Raw genomic sequence first — 21624 nt, 5'->3', positions numbered from 1 at the left:
TGCCATAAGGTCATTAGTTGACATATTTCTTGTAGTGACATGACCTGTCATTGTTACGGTAAATAGCTAAACCAAGCAATCTAGCATACCTGGTAGATACTTGAGCCATGTTGTGCCTTTACTCTGCTATGCTTGTTATGATTAGAGTTCTGTCAGGTCTGATTCATCTAGGTGATGAACCGAAGTGAAATGAATGTGTTCTCGTGACAAGAGTTAATGTTGAACCTGATTTGGTTAAGGTAGCGATGACAGGCAGTGCAGGAATACATGGCGGGTTGTCTCACTTGAACCGCTCTAAGGAACTGAGTTCCGTGTATGTGATCCAAGATTAGATACTACCACATGTTGGGCCTTAAAATATGACCCCGCTCGACTTATTAATCACCTTGTACAATGTCCAGGAGTTGCAAGCAATTTCTTGTGTTTGTAGATTATGTGGGAGGTCGCGTGTAGTGTCGACCTTAGGGTTGGCTATGAGGCGATAGGCACTTGGCACGGTGTACAAAGTGGCACCCGAATGGTGGGCTTGGGAACCTTACACACATCGTTTGAAGTCGTACTGGAAACTTCGGCCGGACTTCCGTGCGGGTTCAGTGTCAAATAGGCAATAAACCTGGACTAGGTTCTTGTGTGGTTAACGGTCATGGCCGACTCCCTCGCTGGGCTTTCGCTTGAAGGTTGCCGAGGTGCATGACGTGCACAATGCGATAAGTAGAGAGAGCGTGTGTGAAGAAGTACAGCCCTCCAGGGTTATGAATATGTTCGAATAGGCACGTCCTCGGATATAGACTACTTGGAAACGTATGTTGTTCATAGATAACTTTAATGGTTACTTATAAAAGTATCAAGACAAGTGTGAGTACCATGGATGGCACTCTCGTAGGAAAACGAGAGAGAATCCATGGTAGTGTATTGTTGTGGTGTTACTGGACTCGTGTACGCTTTCTCAAACTTATTCAAAGTACTCATAGACGTATTATAGGTTAGCCAAGAGTCAAAGATGGCTTCCTGCATGCAACCCCACGAGTCTCCTTTGTTGATACATATGATTGAATAGACTATATCTGATTTAAAGACTTGTTGAGTACTTTCGTACTCATGTTTGCTTAATAACTTTTGTAGATGGAATCCACGATCCTTCTGGTGGGCTTTACCTAAATGTTGATGACGCTGAGTAGCTGGTATCCCAGCTATGGTCCGGCACCCTTGGGAAGGGTTGTAGATAGTGAGGTTGTATGCCTTTTTATCCTTTCACGTGTGTGTACTCGGACAACTTTACACTTCCGCATGGTTTGTAAGACTTGTTTGTATGAGTTGAGTGTCGCGTCATGTGACCCCTATCTGTATGGACAATGCTAACTTCTAGTCGACTCGAGGTTAGCGGTTAGAGACAGATCTACACGATTCCTTCAGTACGTGATCGCTATCATCCCATGCTCACTTGCATTGATTTTTTCCTTCTCTCAAAAACCGTAGTGAAACGCTAGTGGTTATTTCTCGTCTTTCGCTGCATAATGTGGAAATAAAATAAAAGTTCTTGAAAGAGGATTCGAACCCAGGCCTATGCAATAGCTATGGAGCCCAATAACCAACAAAGCCATCTTTTTTTGTTGTCTATTGTAGGTAACCAATGTTATTTGAACCTTTCTTATTTCTGCCATATCAGAAGAAAAAAAGATTGGCTTGGTAATTTTGGCATGACTAGCATGATAAATATAATATGAACAACATGATAACTATGCCATGATAAGGTTGGTAGCTACAGTACGAGAAGGTTAAAACATGATGTAGTATGGTAATTTAACACATAAATTACCGGTGAAATGTTTCAAAAACCTTTTCACCTTGGATGAAAGAAACCATGGTGTTTAAACATAAGATATTAGGTGTGTGATGCATAAAATTGTCATAAATTTACATGGAAGTTACTGGAGGAGTTGTGTTTCAATGTTTTTTCCTCGAAGTCAAAGTAAACATGGTGTTTAAGCGTAATTTATGAGGTCCTCGGTGCATAAATGACCATACTATTTACACCGAAGTTACCGGGCTTGTTTCAGTAACGTTTTTCCCATGGGTAAAAAGTTATCAATGTGTTGTATGTAAGTTATCCGGAGTCTGATGCATAAATTACCATGCTATTTGCACTAGGTTATGAGGGGATATTTCTAAAACTTTTCGCGCGAAGGTGAAAAGTTATTAGTGTGTTAATATGTAAGTTGTGAGGTTAGTTGTACGTAAGCTATCATCTTATTTACACTGAAGTTACCGGGGGTATATTTCAACAACTTTTTTCACTTCGGATGGTAAAAAAAATGGTACTTTATTTGAACTTCTCAGGAGCCAAGTAGTGGTTGAGTTGTCTAGTGTGTTAAGATCTCAATATTGAAGTCTTGAGTTCAATTCTTAGTTTTACCTTGATATTTTTAGGCTAAAAGACTACAAGTATGGAAACTGTTAGCATCAAGATTTGTTTCCAACATCTTTTTCTCTCGGTCAAAAATTTATTGTGGTGTTTGTGTGTTAGCTATCATATTTTTGATGCGTATATCACTATGCTATTAATAGAAGTTATGGGTGTGTCTTCAACAACATTTTTTTGGGGTCAAAGTTATCACGATGTTTCTACCTAAGTTATCAGGTGTGTGGTGTGTATATTATCATGCTATTGAGGTAGAAGTTATCAGGTCTGTGGTGTGTACAAAAAAATATGACGTTAGATCCAATCTAGAGAAAAATCGCGATGGTTAACGTCAACTCTCTGAAAATCTTCCCACTAAATGCGACATCAAATTAGCAACCCGTTTAGATTTTTAGTCCTAAACGAAGAGCCGGCACGCATTAAATTCAAATTGTGAGTACTTATCCCAACAACAATGTTTAGGTGGAGTGGTTAGTGTGGTGGTGTTCCTTTTGAAGGTCTAGGGTTTGATTCCAATCCTTGCCTCTTTTCTTTCGGGTTTTTTCAAACTCGGAAGTTAGTGTTGATTTCATGTGGCCGATTTGAAATGAACGGGATGTGGGTCATCCGAATTTTTGCTTAATTCATGTCGATGTCATCTGAATTTATTGCTTAATTCGTGTCGATTAAAGGTTAGCATTCACGAACAAACAAAGGGGTCAACAGTTTATGACATCCATCTATGGATGAGACATAGATAGATCCTACAAAAAATTTCATAGAAAAAATTTCTATCGAATTCAATCTATGAAATCAAAACCAACGTAAGAAAAATTTCTAAGGATTTCAATCCTTCAGAAATTCTATAAAATTCTTTTGAATCGGAGAGGCAGTGAGCATAGTAGCGGAGCTGGCCCTGTTCATCGATGTGGAGCTGCCATGTTCCAAGACCAGGTATGCATCGCTGCAGACAGAGGCATGCGTAGAACAAGATAACGAGCAGTGAAAAATGTAAATGCAGATGCAGACGACAGGAAAATGCGAGTAATGCTACACCTACAAAGGCTTACTTAAAGATTTTACGTACAAACTGATGTGTAAGATTGTGATTGGTAATTGAGGGATGAGTGGCCCCACCCTCACTGAAAATTAGGGGAAAAGAAGAGTTAGTTTGGAAGGTTAAATAAACCTTTATAAGTTTTTGTATGTCCATCATTATTGGAAAAATGCAGATTAAGCGGTCGGTGTTACATGCCAGGATGACGCTAGATGCCTAGATCTCAACAGCGCGCGATGCAGTAGTGTCGCCGCCGGCGACGGCCTCCCTTGTTTCCATCAGATCGTCGATAAGCCTGCGCAGATCACAGGACGACGACCCGCCATCGGACACGGCCGCGTGAGCCTTCACTGCAAGCTCCTGCGCTCGGCCCCTCGCCGCCTCCCCCGTTCCGCCTGGTTCCATGAACCTCGCCACCGCCCGCGCCACCGCGTCGGCCGGCACCATCTCCCTCTCATCCTCCGTCGTGCTCCGTGGCCCGTCCCACACCTTCCCTCCGACCTTCAGAACGTCCGTGACCAGCCTCTCCTCGATGAACTGGTCGAACACCAGCGGCCACGTCAGCATCGGCACGCCGGCCGCCGCCGCCTCCAGCAGCGAGCTCGACCCGCAGTGCGTCAGGAACGCCCCCACGGCCGGATGCGCCAGGATTGCGGTCTGCGGGGTCCACCCTCTGACGAGCATGCCCCTCTTCCCGACACGCTCCTCCCACCCTGCCGGCGGTGCCCACCCCTCGGCCCTCAGCACCCACAGGAACGGTTTGCCGGAGGCTTCCAGTCCAAGAGCCAGCTCCCGGAGCTGATCTCCGGAGATGGAGGCGTAGGTGCCAAAGCATACGTACACCACCGAGCATCTAGGCAGCGAGTCCAGCCAACAGATGCACGGTGACTCGTCGGCGCTTGCTCCGGCCTGTGGCAACGGCAGCGACACTGGCCCGACGAAGTAGGCGCGCTTCACGTAGCCGAGGCGCGCGTACAGCTCGCAGTACTCGCTCTCCAGGTCCCAGAACGTGTTGACGACTACGCCGAAGCACCTGGCTAGCCCTGCCATGATCGGGTTGCCGAACCGGTCGCCTTTCTCTGTGCACCTCAAGAACTCCGGCAGTTCGGCCCTCGGGATCCGTATCTTCGGGCCTGGAAGGCTTGGCACAGTCACCTCCTGGTTACCGGAGTCGCTGTCGACTGTACCGTCGAGGTGGTGCATGACAAGGTTCGAGAAGGGGCCAATGACACTGAAGGTAACACACGGCACGCCCAGCTCGCCGGCGATGATGGAGTTCCAGGAGAAGTGGACGTCGGTGAAGACCGCGTCAGGGGACAGCTTCCTGACGAGCTCCTCCTGCGCGGGCCGCGTCAGCCCCTCATCGATGGCCGCGGCCTCGATGCGCCACGCGTCGGCCCCGGCGGTGGAGAGGTTCTCGACGCCCGGCGGGAGGCCTCCCACCTCCGGGAACGGATAGGTGGCTATCCGGACGGCTCGGCTCGCCATGGTGGAGCCGTGCCGGTCGAGCGCCGACCGAACGATCGAGACGTTGGCCGGGGTGACCGCCACCGTAGGTTCGACGGTGCCTGGTCTGACCGCGGCGAGCCGGACGGCGAGGTCGGTGTGGGGGCCGACGTGGCTGGTGGCGAAGAAGGGCACGATCAAGATCCGCAGCTTGTCGGCGTGCACTTGCTCTCTCGAGGCCATTTTCTTGATGCTGCTTTAGAGTTTGGAATGCTGCCCAAATAGTGGCTTCAACTATTGTACATTGTCACGGAACTGCGTCGATGCTAAAGAAAAGCAAATCGTGTCAAATTTGGTACCAGTAGCACTGAATTGAAGCACATCAATGCACCTACTAGCACATGAATGCTTGAGCGGCGACGGAGGCCCAGGGGCGGGCCCAGTTCAATTCATGGGTATTCAAGTGAATACCCATTATTTTTGCCAAAATATGATGTATATATAAAATGTGTACATGTACTGTATGAAAGAAAACGAGATTTACGCGGAATAACAGGTTGTATAGCTTCCAGCCGGCCCACCTCGTGCTTCCCTCCCCTTCCCCGCTTCAAGATGGCCTACTGGCCCAAATCTCTTTCACGTGGTAGGACAGTCCCAGCCCAACTCAAAATTATATACTGGATGTGGGCACAATGACATCCAACCCTGATCAATCGATCGGTCGCATGAATCGCGCCGCCCACGCTCCCAACTCTCATCGCTAGAAAATGCACGGTCCACAGCCGCACGGATGCAGGAGGGCACGGGGCGCGGTGGCGGGCTAGCACACGGCGACGCTGCACATGCATCCAGCTTGGAGATTGAGTCGAGCTCATTCATCACTTGAGAATTGACACATCAATCTTTTCAGATACGTTCTTTTTTCTCAGATGTGTGTTACGGCCTTTTAGGTTAATTCTTGAATCCCCGCAAAAAAGGTTGATTCATGGATGATTGTCTAGATTCACTTTTATGGAGGCGCTTCAAAGTTGTTTGTTGGGAAAAAATTCTTTTGTTTTCGATGCTTTGGAGATGTATATTGTTGTCAGAAGTTGCCACTTCATATGTTGAATAATTAGTACTTTCATATGTTTAACAACTCAAAGTTATGATCCTATATCAAAAATTCAAGTTAAGATCAATTACATGAATCAATGATACTATTGCTAATCCATGTTTTATCTTTTATATATTATACAATTTGTATAAAAAATGGTGCTATAATCATTTCTACAGGCCAAAAACAAGAGGCGGTCAAAAATCTATAAGCTTTTAAGATTTTGAATACACACCCTTAAAATCCTGGGCCCGCCCCTGCGGAGGCCCCAGCAGCGACGGACACCGAGGATGATGATGACGATCACGAGGAGGACAGGAGTACGTTCTATAGTAGTGGCACCGTAGTTTTTATCTAGTTGTACCGTAATTTTTTATCTATCTATACGATGTATCGTTTTATCTATGTATTGTAAAATATTTATGCATCGTTTTATCTATCTATCTATGAAATATCTATGTATATTTATGTATTGTGCGAGAGGGCGTGCTGCATTTTAGCGCGCTCGCAGGAGCCAGACGCGAGCTGCATTTTACAGCGATCGCTGGAGCCAGCGTTGGCCGCCACGTCAAAACAGACGAACGCCGCGCCGCAAACTCATTTTTAGCGCGCCACGTGTTGGACGGTTGTTGGAGATGCTATGACCCTGTTTGGATTCATAGGTTAGAGTTAGAGTTGATTAGATTGGACCGAACTAACCCAAAACATCCAAACAGAAGGGTTAGAGTTGGTTAGATGCACAACACATCTAAAAAAAACTAACCCATCCAAAAGGTGCTTATTTGGGTTAGAGTTAGGTGGGGCCCAGAAAAAATTGCTTTTCCCTCTACCTCCTTCACACAAAATCCTGAATAAAGGAGTCAAATGATTGAAAAAGTGCATTTATTGACAATCTACCCTATAAAGTTAGTTTAGGATTAGCTTAGAGATAGAATCTAAGAAGGTGTTTGGATCTAAGGCTAGCAAATTTTAGTCTCATTGTTTTTAGTCATGGGACTAAAACGTATCCAAACACCCTCTAAATCATCAACCGCCCACCTAGCCCTTTTCTTTTACGGGTGAAATACATGTATTACTCAACTCATAAAGTCCTTACAATCAGCACCATCTAACTCTAAGGAATCGGTGGAGCCAGAACCGATCCAAGTCATGGTTCTTCCCTCAATTCCACGATAGCCCTCTTCTGTTGAAGCGGAAGATGCTGATACAAACCAACATTCCCCCGCGTCCATTCCATCTCAACCGAGTATCACAAGATTCTGTTACTCGTTCTATGAGACAGTATGAGAATGTGGGGTACATGACGTCCAAGGTAGGAGGGCACATGTTTTTTTAGTTGGAAGGGCACATTTTGATGTGTGAATTGGCGCGTTCCAGTGTTGGCTATACATGAAGCATTTGTAGCTCCTAATGCCTCCTATGTCATACACCTTCGATAATGTGTACAGACCACACAAATAATGGGTGGAGTAAGAGTGAATAATTTCGCTCCAGAGAAGTACACCATTCATTAGTTAAGGCTCGCTCCTTATAAAAGATTTGGGCACATGATAGATGTAGTGTCATGAAGTCATTGGTTCTCTCATAGGTCAATAGCTAAAAATTCCTTAGCTACAAGAATGGGGACGTCATGTTTTTGCATCCGAGCTCATATGAGCTTGGGTGAACAGTAAATTTTAAAAAATATTATAAAAATATTTAAAAAAATATGAAAATTTTTCTGGACAAACTTTGACAAATGTTCTAAGCGCTCGCCAAATTTCGTCATGAAATCACATTTACATTTTTGGAAGTCGTGGCCAAAAAAATAAAACCGAAACTCTGAAAATGCTACTTTTAAAAGCATTTTGGAGCACTAATTTTGTTTTTTTGCCACGACTTCAAAAAATGTGATTTCGTACTGAAATTTTGCAAGCTACTAGAACATTTGTCAAAGTTTGATGGAAAAAGATTCAGATTTTTTTGAACATTTTTCAAATATTTTACGAATTTACTGTTCATGCGAGCTCATTTGAGATTGGGTGTAGAAGAGCACTTTCCTAAGAGTGGTCCTTACATAGTGTAAGAGCATATGTGCTTGTTTCTCCTCGGGTAGGTCACACATAATGTGAACTTTGGTAAGTTCATATGGCTAGCATGGTGTGTGTGATTGAGATGAAAGCCCTCCCCCTCGCCCCCGCGTCGTCCCCCCGCGGGCGACCCGGGCGGCGATGCCAGATCCCGCCGCAGGGGACCTCTTCTTCCTCCTCCCCCCGCCACCGCCGCCGGCTTAAGTCGCCAGGGCAAAGTCCCTCGCGGTGGCTGGCGGCGGGGGACCCTTTCTCCTCGTCTCAGTCGTGGTGGGCGTAGGGCTGCCATCCTGGGTGGAGGTGCCGGGCTTGCACAGGGCCCGGCGGAGTGCGGTGTTCTCTCCGTCGATGACGTGCTGCGGTGCAGCGACGGTGGGAGAAACTCTCGCGCGGCGACTGGGGTCCGGATCTGGACTTCTGGTGGCTACGGGTGGCTCTCTCCCCGACGACGACGACCAGTGCGTTCGGCGGTGTGGAGGGAGTCTTCCTGGTGGGGCGTGCTCCCTAGCAACGTACTTGTTCTTAGGTCCGGCCCTTGGTGGCAGGCAGCGGCGCGGGCCGGGAGCGGCGCAGATCAGCGTCTGCTGCAGGGCCTTGGATGGCAGCGACGGCTGGTGTTGGTGGACCAGTGGCGTTTGGGGTGGCGCTGTGGTGCTGGCGTCCGATGGTTGTCGAGGCTCCACCACTCTCTGTGGCGCGTACTCGAGGACGGATTGCACGATGGCGGCCATTGGTAGGTTACAGTGGGGGCTGGCGTTGGTCTGGAGGCGTGGAGGTGGCTGTGGCAGGTGTTGTCGTGGCCCCCCGACCGGAGTTGCCGGTGTCGGGTGGCTCCCCGTCCGGATCTGGAGTGGACAGATCTGACGGGGCACTGGCTGCCGCTCTCCTCCCGAGGTGCTGTTGGCAGAGGGCCGGCGGCGTGGGCTGTTGGGGACGTTGCATGGGAAACAAAAAATTTCCTACGCACACGAAGACCTGTCATGGTGATGATCATCTATGAGAGGGAGATCGGATCTCCATACCCTTGTAGATCGCTAAGAGGGAAGCGGTAAGAACGGACAGCACCTCCCGTTCAGCACATGTAGTGGAACGTCTTCGCGGTCCAAATCGCCGCCGTTCCACGATCCGTCCCGATCTAGTACCGAACGGACGGCACCTCCGCGTTCAGCACACGTACAGCTCGATGACGATCTCCGCCTTCTTGATCCAGCAAGAGATACGGGGAAGTAGATGAGTTCTCCGGCAGCGTGACAGCGCGCCGGTGGTGGTGGTGGTGATCTATTCCTGTAGGGCTTCGCCTAAGCACCGCAGAAATCCGATCTAGAGGAAGAACTACGAAGTAGAGGTTTAGGGTTGCACATGGCAAAGTTGTGTCTCAAAAACCCTAAAACCTTTAGTATATATAGGAGGAACCAAGGGGTGGAGGCTTGCCTCCTACTCCAAGTAGGAGGGCTTTGGCCGAGAGGGAGGAAGGAATCCTCCTCCACTTCGGTTTGGAAGGAGGAGTCCCTTCCTTCCTTCCCACCTCCTCTTTTTTATCGTTTTGCCTTTGTTTTTCTCCTTGGCCGAAATAGCCCTATTGGGCTGGCCTCACCAGTCCACTAAGGTCTGGTGTGCCGCCCATGGGTCTATTAGGTTCTCTCCCAGGTGGGTGGCCCCTCCCGGGTGGGTGGCCCCTCCCGGTAAAACCTCGGAACCCATTCGTCACTCCCGGTACTTTATCGAAAATGCCCAATATCTTTGTAGAAGCCAAATGCAACAATCCTATATATCAATCTTCGTCTCCGGGACATTCCGGAAACCCTCGTGACGTCCGGGATCTCATCCAGGACTCCGAACAAAACTTCGGTCACCAGCACATAGAACTCAACTATACATAAACGTCACTGAACCTTAAGTGTGCAGACCCTGCGGGTTCGAGAACTATGTAGACATGACCTGAGACACTCCCCGGTAAATATCCAATAGCGAGACCTGGATGTCCATATTGGATCCTAAGTATTCTACGAAGATCTTATGGTTGAACCTCTATGTCAAGGATTCAAACAATCCCGTATATCATTCCCTTTGTCCTTCGGTATGTTATTTGCCTGAGATTTGATCGTCGGTATCCCCATACCTATTTCAATCTCGTTACCGGCAAGTCTCTTTACTCGTTCCATAATACAAGATCTCGTGACTAACTCTTTAGTCACATTGCTTGCAAGGCTTGTATGTGATGTTGCATTACCGAGTGGGCCCCGAGATACCTCTCCGTCATACGGAGTGACAAATCCCAGTCTTGATCCATGCTAACTCAACGGACACCTTTAGAGATGCATGTACAGTACCTTCATAGTCACCCAATAACGTTGCGACGTTTGATACGCACAAGGCATTCCTCCGGTGTCAGTGAGTTACATGATCTCATGGTCATAGGAATGAATACTTGACATGCAGAAAACAATAGCAACAAAATGACACGATCACATGCTACATTAATAGTTTGGATCTTGTCCATCACATCATTCTCCCAATGATGTGATCCCGTCATCAAGTGACAACACTTGTCTATGGTTAGGAAACCTTAATCATCCTTGATCAACAGACTAGTCAACTAGAGGCTTACTAGGGACATAGTTTTGTCTATATATCCACACATGCATTTATGTTTCCTTCAATACAATTATAGCATGGATAATAAACGATTATCTTGAAACAAGAAATATAATAATAACTGTTTTATTATTGCCTCTAGGGCATATTTCCAACACGGGGCCGGTGCGGGGGTGAGAGGCATCCTTGCAATGGTCGGGCTTTCTCCATTCCGACGGCTTAGTGCTTGTTCACTCGGCAGCGGTGGTGGCGGGGCTGCCCGGCTATGGCCCCCCTCCGACCGACTGTGTGGTGGGTTTGCGGACTGGCGGGGAGGTGACTGCTTCCCCTCCTGGTGGTGGCGTGGGCGTGTTGTGGCGCTAGGGTGTGGGCTCTCGGCGGTTGCGGTTGGTCCCTTCCGTCGCGGGCGTGCGGCGGGGGTGCAGCTAGGCCAATGGCGGTCCGGCGCCTTGGTGGAGGTGGGCGACGGTGCGCGTGGTGGTGGTGCTTCCACTTGGCTGCGGGGCAGACTGGTCGTGTGCCCGCGGCCATGATGCTCCCAGTGCGGAGGTGTGGAGGAGAGGCTTGGACGGGGCGCGGCTTCGCAGACGGTGTGCTTTCTACAGCGTGACGGCAGGAGCTTTAGGGCATCTGAAGTCTCAGCGGGGCGTGTGGCTACGGGCCTGGTTTGCTCCTGTTATCGCGTCCGGTCGGTTCCCGTCCTTGACGGGGGAGGCTGTGCCCTCCCGCGTGCCATTGGCGATGATGCCCCTAACCCCGGCTCCTCTTCCTCGTCGTGCAGACCCCTCCTTGCGTTGCTGTGGTGAGCCGACGTGGAAGCTTCAAGTCCGTGTTGGCACGGGGTGGTGGTCAGTTTGGTGGCGGGCTCCGATGCGCCTGAGGTGGAGGTTGGGATCGGGAGAAATCCCAGTCGGCCTAGTCGACACCGTCGCGGTGGCGCCTGCGGGTGCCGCCAGACCTTCCTGGAGGGCGTCGGGGCTACCCTTCATTTCCCCTCTTTCCGTACCGAGGGAATCCCTTAGCAGCAGCGTCGTCATCGCCGCGTCCCTTCTTCGAGGTGTTGATTGGTACCGGTGTCTCGGAGTCTAGGAGCTTGGTGGGTGTTCTTCGATGGGCGCAGCGGTCGCGAGGCCTCTCCGTTTTCGTTGATCTGCCGTTATCGGCATTTATTTCTTTTACTCTTTCTTTGTTGTTCCTTTTGGACGTGCATGTGTTGTTTCCGCCCCAGCACCTATCATTGGATGTACCGGAAGTGATTGCTTTGTAATACAAAGCGAGGCGAAAGCCTGTTTCGAGTGTGTGATTGAGATACCAATGGAAAATGAGCCTAGAGAGAATGTGTGTGTGTGTGTGTGTGTGTGTGTGTGTGTGTGTGTGAGAGAGAGAGAGAGAGAGAGAGAGAGAGAGAGAGAGAGGCATACCGGTTGGGAGAGAGGGATAGAGCGTGTGCATGAAAGAGTGTTTAGAGCATGGTTAATAGTACGACCTCATGATGTCTATATGATGTTGATCTATAGTCAAGCTTATAGCCGGCAAGTATAATAGATAGATGTAAATAAGTATTATTTTATTGATGCAATGTCTACCATCCTTTCTTATAAAGTGTCTACGAGCACGTGTTACAGCTAGCTGTTAGTTTGTAACCCGTTTATTTTCTTTTCTCTTCTTTCTCTTTCAACTCATCACAAATATATTATTTTAAAATCTTACAACCCTCCTACATCATTCTATTGTACTCGAAGGAGGGAGGGAGGAAGGGAGAGCACTATGGGAAGTGTGCTGGTGAGATAGGGAGACATAGCTAGAGAGAAATGTGTGTGTGGTATCGGGTGTACGTCAGAGAGGATGTGTGAGAAAGAGATTGTGTGTGCGTACTTGACAGAGTATGGATCTTGGGGACAGCCGGGCTAGAGCATGATGGAAGCCGTTGGAGGCCGCCTCTAAAAGTGCAGTTTTGATGTGCGCTCTGTGGCGGCCATAGGCTAAGGAAGCACCTGAGTGGTTCAAGACCATACGGGGAAACTAACTAGGGGAGAGGCGCTTTGCTACAAGTGTGGGGCCGGTTCTTTGGAAGAAGCAATAGTTGTGTGTGATGCTGTTTAGCTGGTTTAGAGCATCTAAAATCGGACTCCTCTAACCTGACTCAAACACCCGGACGACCCGTCCGATCACTGATAGATTATAAAAAATTGATTCAGTCGAACCCCTCATACAAATCTCAAACGTTCGCATTGACCGACATTCCTGATATTCATTTTAAATACGAGGATAATATGAGGGCTCGTGGCTGCGCTCGGGCACGCCCGATTAGTCCATCACGTAGGACGCGACGCCATCCCAGACCACTTTTGTCTTTCTTTATTCATTTTTTATTTTTTTATCTTTTTCATCAATCACATATAATAAGAGTTTAAAAAGAAAACGCCCGGCCGTTGTTTAAATCAATAAAGTTTGTGGTTAGAAAAGGAGTTACTTAAACCAAGGCAAGCGGAATGCATAGTGGAAAGCTTTTAAAAAAAAGGATTTTATGCATAATGGGAAGCTAATGGGGCAATGAGCAGTTGTCTGCAAAACAACCATCCAGACGCCCAAAGGATTCTCATCAGTCGACCCGAATGGCACATTTTTATGCGGTTGTGTGAGACGGGCCAAGTTTCTTGCGTAAACTCAAACATGTGTGAAACACTACCATGTACTCCCTCCGTTTTTAAATATAAGTCTTTTAAAAGATTTCACTAGGGATCTACATATGAAGCAAAATGAGTTAATCTACACTTTAAAATATGTCTATATATATCCATATGTAGTCTACTAAGAAACCTTTAAAAAGACTTATATTTAGGTCCCTCCGTACCTAAATATAAGTTTTTAAAGATATTTCACTAGGTGTCTACATACGGAGCAAAATAAATGAATCTATACTCTAAAATATGTCTATATACATCTGTATGTAGTCCATTAGTTGAACCTCTAGAAATACTTATATTTAGAAATGGAGGAAGTACTACTCTGTATATATTAAGAGAAACCAAGTGCAATATCTTGAGAACAGGTGAAACATTAAAGCCTGTAATAACTCTCTAGACGTTGAACATGCATCAATGGCTCTGTCGATCTTGTTCATATAAATAGGTACCCTGGCCTTCTCCGTGTATAGCAACATCCAGTAGTCAAACGGAAGCATGTCGACGGTGGATGATACCGACTACAGAGAAGTGGCTGAGAAGGGTAACAACGACGAATAAAATGTGTTGTCGTGAGAGTTATAAAATTCCATCCTTCTCTTATTTAGTGGATGAGGCAAAAAATTTACCTCCATTGCAAAAATCGAATAAAATGTGGTGTTGGAGCAGCCTAAGCGTGGTATCCTAGGAATAAGACACATCGGGGTTTAGAGTTAGAGTTACATATCTTCTACACGTACTATCGTGGTGGTTGCGACTGCATTATGTTTTGGTGTACCATCGTTGCCAGAAGGCAAGGTGCCATCGACCATGCAAAAAAAGTAAAAAAGGCAAGGTGCCATCGAACAAGTTTGCTCTCTTTCACATTAGAGCCATGCTCCAATTAGCGAATTTCCTTTCAAAATTCAGGACGGACCATTGGATGCACGGGCAGAGCTTGAATGAGCTTTTCACCCAGACCTCTTCAGGCAGCGCACTCTGTGACCATAAAAACCGCCATGGAGAATGACAAATGGACGCGACACTTCAAGGCTGACCTCATCGGCCAATTAAGAACAGTAAAACTGAGCCTAAACCAAGCTCTCTCAACGATTAGAAGTTTTGACCGTTCATTTTTGTGATCTGGATGTTTCTGGCCGTTAGATCTCGTGTAAAAATTGTTCTGACCCATTACGCTCAATCTGGCCCGATTGTCCTGTGGGCTGCTACTCCATGGACTGAAACGAAGGCCTCTGGTACACTGGGCCGTCGACCAGTCCGTTCCAGCTCTTCGCCAATCCATCGAGCCCAACCGCCGCCGATACAGAGTCAGGAGGATGCACACGGTCATTGTGGATCGATCTGAGGCACAACCTCGCCGCAACTGCAAAATCCCTCCTCGCCGTTGCCCCCATCCATGGCCACCTCGATGTCGTTGCTCGCCGTCGTCAGCAGCCGCGCCATTGCCGTGCGCCCTCTTCACGCCTCGGCGGCCTCGGGAGAGGCGGCAGCCGCCATCATAGACCGGCCGGCGGAGCGGAGGCCGGTGAAGATAATACTACCGAAGAAGAAGCCATAGAAGTGGTCCACACGGATGGAGCCAGGGTCGTATGGCGGCGGCCCGACCACCATCGAGCCGCGTAAGTACTGGATGGGGAAGGAGGACCGCGACCCCATTTGCAACACCGACGACTTCATCTCGAACAAGAACTTCCTCCCTCACATGTAGCACATCATCGCCAACGGCAGCACCGACCCGCCCGCCACCATCCCCCGCGTCATTGCCGGTAGGCCCATTCCCGCAGCTGACCGGGCAACAAGGGCACGCTCGTCTTAGTTCCGCATCTTAGTGATTGAACTGGACTGGCCCGCATCGCCCATATGTTTGGAGCATAAATTTTCTGCAGCGGTGTCGTGGTGATTGTTATTATAAGCTCCTAACCAAGCAATTTGTTCGAGCAGGAGGATGAGTATTCAAGGTTTCTAAGCATCAACTGTGCAATGGACCTTGACAGCTTACTCTCACCTCATCTGCTCCTCACTTGGTGTCTCGACAATTGTTTCACAGGGTTTTGTAACATAGGGTGTGCATTGTAGTGTGGATGTTGTTCTGAGCAAGGAGCTTATGGCGCCAGCCAAGTCAATCTTGAAGACCCAGCTCGTGGCTACCCGACGTGGTCGATCCACATGCACTAAGGTTATTCGATGAAATGCCTTACCCTCAAAATTTAGCCTTATTCTCTTGCCTCTTGGAGATGTCAGTGAGTTGAGTTCTTTGAATTCGAATGTAGGCTGTCAATAGACCCACCTTCATTCGATGGAAGCTAGCTCTGACTCGACAGGAGCAGGAGCAATGCGACCAAGCAACCAGGGAAACCACATGTGGCATTGTAAGTTGTTGCAGTTCTGGCATGAAGGGAGGGTGCCCGGTGCCTGCCGCCGCTGGAGAAGGACAGGCACAAGAAGGAGAAGCCGCTGTCCCGCTCCGCACCGACGGCTGCTCCTGCTGACCTCCCGAACCCAGGTCCAAATTACCACCCTTGAACTCTTAAATTATTAATCCTCGAGCACCCTTGGAAGCCGAGTTTCACCGTCCATGTTGTCTTTGATTTTTGTATTGTTGCGGGGAAGAAGATGTGCCCCCAAAAATTCTGTTCCGTACATCCTCTACAGGCCTGTTTCTGTACCCCTTCCGTACATCCCCTATTTTTGATGGATTCACTTGATCCGATCTCTGTGTCGGGGGAAGAGAAGATGAGAGGATGGGAACCAGAGGATCCGATTTCAGAAATTGGGAAAAACCAGAGGCTTGCCAACTATGATTTAGTGCTCTTTATATTGTGCAGGCGTTCTAGAGGAACATCACACCTTGCACGACATCGAGCGCCACTGCTCATCACAGCTCGTCAGATTAGGCCGGTTCAAACAGTGTCTTAGGCATGCTAATACTATCCAAGGCATCCTTCGCGATTGCACCCTACATCCACGGTATACATATCTCTCCCTAGGTGTGTGGGGGAGGAGCAAGCAAGAGGGCAAGGAGGAGCACGCCACTGTCATGTATGTATTTTTATTTCATGATATATCGAAAACAGGTTACTATAGATTAGTACCCATCACTTTTTCCTAGATTGGTGCATATATGAAAATTGAAACAACTCGTTTAGCTTGATTGGTTCTGAAAGCCTTTCATATAGATTGAAACAACGTGTCAGATGGAAGGACAATCTAATGTTGTGCTAACCCGTTTATAATTGTAGGCCACATCCCACATGATCATTTTGTGAGCACCAAACATATAGTGCTTGATGCTTATGTGTGTGTGTGCATGTGCGTGTGCGTGTGCGCGCGTGTCTATGTAAAAGCGTAGGAAAATCTTCTCTTAAGCTAGCCTGGTTTTCACAACTGAATGTTCAATTTTTATTTAAGATACACTTTCCTACTGCTAGCCAAAATTATTAGAGCTTGTCATTCCATAAATTAAAACTTGTGAATTTGATTGTCAAATATTTATTTTCAGGGCCATCAATACCTAAATTTGTTCATAGTTATTCAGGTGCACTATATGTTATACATGGGCAAATCTCCCTCGGTGAAGATCCTGCAGTACTATAATTTTGTAGCCTCCTTGTAATTTATAAGATCACGATATACACCACATTCAATTGCGAGGACAATGACAACAAAGAGAGCCGCCTGCGTGGGAAAGACGAACAGAAATTGGCACCACCAGCGCTGATGTAGTCGTCCATTGACCTAACTGCTGCCGCGGAAGAAGCAGGTACAACAACTATAAGCACATTCTCATGTATTTTCGATTGGAGGGAGTAGTATTTCTGGTGTATTTGACTCTTATTACTTATGATACTACATTTTCATGTATGGATGTGAACAGAAAAGCCATGGTTGCATTTTGGTTCTATATAAGTAGTACTTCCACTGTTTTTTCCCTATAGAAATATACAAGGCTCAAGCATTGGGAGTATCAAATGCAATGGTTAAAATTGCTAATCCATCCACTGAGATTGTTGCGCAGCTTTCCACGTGTCCATTGATTAACCGATCTGCTGCGTAGTAGCATCAGATACTTCTGATGGCATTTACATATATGTGACACAGAAAATGACTTTGTAAGGATGTCACACTGTTATTATTTTGAGGTGTCTTGTTGACAAGTTCTGTCAATATTAGTACAATAGTGAGTAGCATGGAACGCTGGGCTTCACTTTCCTGCTATAAAAACCTTTTGGCACATTGGTGGTCATAAAGCGGGGTTGTATATTTATGATCCAATTTATGAAATGCTACAAAAATCTTGGTAGACATGAAACTAAGAGGATGGCCAATATGACATTCAAATTATAGATGAGAGTTACTTAAATGATTAATATTTGGTTCCCCTTACATGATGGTTTTGATGTTCTTTCACTTGAAATAGAAATTCAGTTCTTCCCTGTCTATATATTTGTAAAAATTACTATCATTCTATTGAAAAAATAAATGGACGCAGCAACGCGCGTCAATCATGATCTAGTTCAATTGTATGATCTCCAATCGGTGCAGTTGCGACAGCAAGAGAAGGATGCCCTCACGTAGCGCTGGACTGCCAATGGGAAGTTCTCCGTTAACTCGGCGTATTCGGTGCAATTCTTCGGTTGCATCACGCCCACTTTCGTCAAGCTGGCCAAGTTCTCCGATGTGCCTTCCGCAAGATGGTCGTGCAAAGCCGTTGCCAACCTTTCGTCAAAAAAGAAAAACATCCCTTCAATTTTGTTCTGAATGTTGAAAAGGGATGATGAACAAAGATGGCTATTGCTGGGTGTTAATCTAAAGCTTTTAAACACCTGATTTTTGCCATTTGCCGGCAACCGAAACTTCCATGATCCACTGGAGATGCTGTGCAAATGAAGCCCGGATTTACAAAACCAAACATGTTGCTGCAGCACCACCCATTTTCAGAGTTTCAGGCAATGGCGCAGCATAACAAGGAAACTCAGAAGACGCCGCGAACGCACGAGTCCAAGGTGACCAATCTCACTCCTTCCCCTTCCTTCCCGTGACGTTGGACACGAGCTCCCTGAGGAACCTGGCCGACTTGGTCACCGGCGAGTTGGCGGCCATGAGGTTGTACATCATGTTCTCCACCTCGCCGGTCGTCGGCCGGCGCTTCATCCGTGACACCACCTTCAACTCCGGCTCCTTCTCCTCGTCCTCCATCATGAGCACCCAGCTCTCGCCGCCGAACCTCCCGCCCTCGACGCACCGGAGCAGCACGCCCTTCTTCTTGCTCAGCAGCCCCTTCACCTCCAGCCCCATGAAGGAGTACACCACGTTGAAGGAGCCCACGAAGCCCTTGGCGATGCCGCCGAACCCTTCCTCCTCCACCTCGTAGGTCCACCCCGGGTTGAACAGCACCGCCGGCTTGGGGTCCAGCGCGTTGACGGCCGCGCGCAGCTTCTCCACCTGCGGCCGCCCGGGAGCAATGAACACGGCGGCGTCGCAGGCGCCCAGCGCGTCCGGCGCCACCGAGTCCAGCTGCGCGTGCGCCAGCGCGGACGAGTCTCCCCAGCTCTCGAACTCGCGCACGGCCACCGCCAGGTCCCCGGCGGAGGGCCAGACGAGGAGCAGCCTCGCCGGCGAGCCCTTCCGGGACACGCCGAGGCCAGAGAAGACGTCGAAGGCGAGGCGCGCGAGGGAGCCCGGCGAGTCGTCGACGACGGGGATCTCGGCGCGGAACCGGGGCTGCCGCTGCTGCTTCTTGCCCTTCCGCGCCGGGAGCGAGTTGTTGAGCGGCTTGCGCAGCGCCGTGGCGAGGCAGGACCTGGCCTGCGCGACCGCCTCCTCCCTCGACGACGGCGGCGTCGGGGAGCCGTCCGTCGGAGCGGACGGTGCCGCTGCCGACGAGGACTGGACGCGCCCCGGCGGACGACTGCGGAGGAGGAGAGCAGGCAGGCGCGGCGTCAAGAGGAGAAATGAGCGGCTCAAGGGTGGCGGGCCTGCGGCTTTGAGTGCAATCCTGGAGGGAGCAGGGTTCAAGAGGCTGAGCGCCATTGGCGCCAAGAGAAGACGATAAGGTGCGACGTTCTGCTCTCCATAGTGCCGGGAGCGAGTTGGCGGAGCTGGGCTTGGTGCCGCTCACGCTGACAGCGTGGCCCCACAGCCAACTGCCCAGAAGATGTGTGCAGTATCAGGAATATCATATTTCATTTGGCTTAACTCGACAAATAATAACTTGTATAGGAGGGCTTCTCTGATCAAGTTGCTGGAGTTTCTCAGAGAAAATGAATCAGTGAACACTGAGCAGAGGAGCATCGGCAGACACCAAGTGACTGACGTGGTAAGATGGGCAGCAAAGCAGACAGGTGCTCGTCAAATCACTGGGATGCAACAAACTCCACATATATCGGCCGATTTTTTTTTAACCTTTTGGACAAAGAAAATACGGTTTTGACCTCCGTTTGAAAATAATTTTAAATCTGACCTCTTTACGTGACGCCAATGTCCCTGGCGTCTGGGTTGCACTGGAGACGCCAGGAACCATGGCGTCTGGTACGGGCCTACATAACCGGCTGAGTTTCTGACGTGGCATGGTACCAAACGCCAGGGACCCTAGCGTCTGGTACCAGACGCCAGGGTCCCTGCCGTCTGGTATCAGACGCCAGAGTCCCCGGCGTTTGGTAACATGCCACGTCAAAACTTAGCGGATCAGCCGGTCATGCCACCCCGTACCAGACGCCAGGGACCTGGGCGTCTCGCATGTAAACCATACGTCAAGGATGTTGGCGTCAGGAAAAGAGGTTAGATTGGAAAAAAAATTCAAACAGAGGTCAAAACTGCATTTTCTTTGATTCATAGGTCAAAACATAAAAATTGGCCCATATATCAGACCTACCTACAAAGCTATATGCTTTTTTGAACAAAAAGATATGGTACAAAGCTGTAACTCTGAAACTGACAATGATTTAGCTATGTGGAGGAACTATAGTGCAAGGCACATCTGATAAGTAGTTTGCAAATGACAGAGCAGAGACAAGTTTGTTCAAGGAATACCAAGAAAAAAGAGAGGATCAAGTGCATCAACAAACGAGTATAACCGAGTTACATTATCACGACAAAACAAAATGAGGGGGAATCCACAACAAACCGATTTGATACAACATCGGCTTGAGGGAGAATGAAGCGACGCCTTTCAGATCGCATATACATACATGATCCCTCTACATATTTTGATATTTGATTCTTACATGATCCCTCTACATATTTTGATATTTGATTCTTACAGCTCCCTGCTACAACTACTTTCCAACGCTGGTTGACGAAATAACAAGTGGCCCGGGCTGCTCCAGGAACGGGAACATGAATTTGTAATATATTGACCATGCTGATGGTTTCTCACACTTTAGTACGAGTGGAAAAATAATGAAGATTCGGCAAAAGAACATGTCAGGCTATGCTTCTTATTCAGGCAAAAGTGGGAAGTTGTCTAATACCCCCTCCGTATCAAAATATAAGACATATTTTGCATTGTCGAAAAATGTCTTATATTTTGATAGTGGGGAGTACATACAAATGCACTTTCTTTTTGAAGCTGCTACATGCAAATAGGTTTCATATTGGTAATAAATCTAAAGTTGCCACATAACTTAGGACGGTACAAGCTCGCATAGTTGTATGTGTCTTCAGAAACGGTCAGCAGTTTCATCAATATGTATCTGCTTTCACCAATCTTCCTAACAGTTTCTACATCAATATAAGAGCTTGCTCTCCCCTGTCCTGGACTACTGGCTCAACCTCGAGTACAAGAGGTGTTCATCGTCACCACTCATCAGCTTTGCTGTTATACTTGTAGCCTCTTACTGTACAGCACCAGCAGTACTAAAACATGAAAACTGGCGCCACTCTAGTGCCATCCAATATAATAGCATCATAAATTATGAGCTATTTCAGGGTGAATTGCAAGGAAGTTCAGGGTGGAAATTTGAAATGACCAACCACATAAAACAATTCCATTTCGTCAAATAACAGTGAAGCAAATCATGGTGAAGACTTGTGACCAGCAAGTTGATTCATGATTCAACTTGGCCAACTTAAATGAACTCAAAGTTTCACTTTATGAAATCAGAAAGTAAGTAGAAATGGACCCCCAATAAACCAGAACTGAGTTCACAAATAACAGTATTTTAACACTGGCTAAACAATTCTTCCGATGGAGGTGAACCAAATAATGGATCTTAATGGATGTGCTATCAATTTAAAGTCTGAGCCCAAAGGTAAGGTACAGACAGACAAAAAAAAAGAGA

At 47.8% G+C, this 21624-nt stretch overlaps 2 protein-coding genes and 1 pseudogene across 2 annotated transcripts; 1 reads left to right on the top strand and 2 right to left on the bottom strand.

Moving 5' to 3' along the window:
* Positions 1-3616: 3616 nt before the first annotated feature.
* LOC123443484 (UDP-glycosyltransferase 73C4-like) lies at positions 3617-5221 on the bottom strand. Its single transcript, XM_045119869.1, has one exon. It carries the CDS (start codon positions 5142-5144, stop codon positions 3672-3674), a length of 1473 nt encoding a protein of 490 aa, XP_044975804.1. The 5' UTR covers positions 5145-5221; the 3' UTR covers positions 3617-3671.
* A 9532-nt stretch (positions 5222-14753) lies between these two features.
* Positions 14754-15834, top strand: LOC123400188 (annotated as a pseudogene).
* Positions 15835-18152: 2318 nt separating this feature from the next.
* Positions 18153-19462, bottom strand: LOC123443468. Its single transcript, XM_045119845.1, has one exon. The coding sequence runs from the start codon at positions 19373-19375 to the stop codon at positions 18359-18361; it is 1017 nt and encodes a 338-aa protein (XP_044975780.1). The 5' UTR covers positions 19376-19462; the 3' UTR covers positions 18153-18358.
* Positions 19463-21624: the final 2162 nt, after the last annotated feature.

This window comes from Hordeum vulgare, chromosome 1H (genome assembly GCF_904849725.1).
Source record: "Hordeum vulgare subsp. vulgare chromosome 1H, MorexV3_pseudomolecules_assembly, whole genome shotgun sequence".
NCBI classification, from domain to species: Eukaryota; Viridiplantae; Streptophyta; class Magnoliopsida; order Poales; family Poaceae; genus Hordeum; species Hordeum vulgare.
Note: the sequence above shows the minus strand (reverse complement) of the source record. Positions and strands in the feature narration are given on the sequence as shown.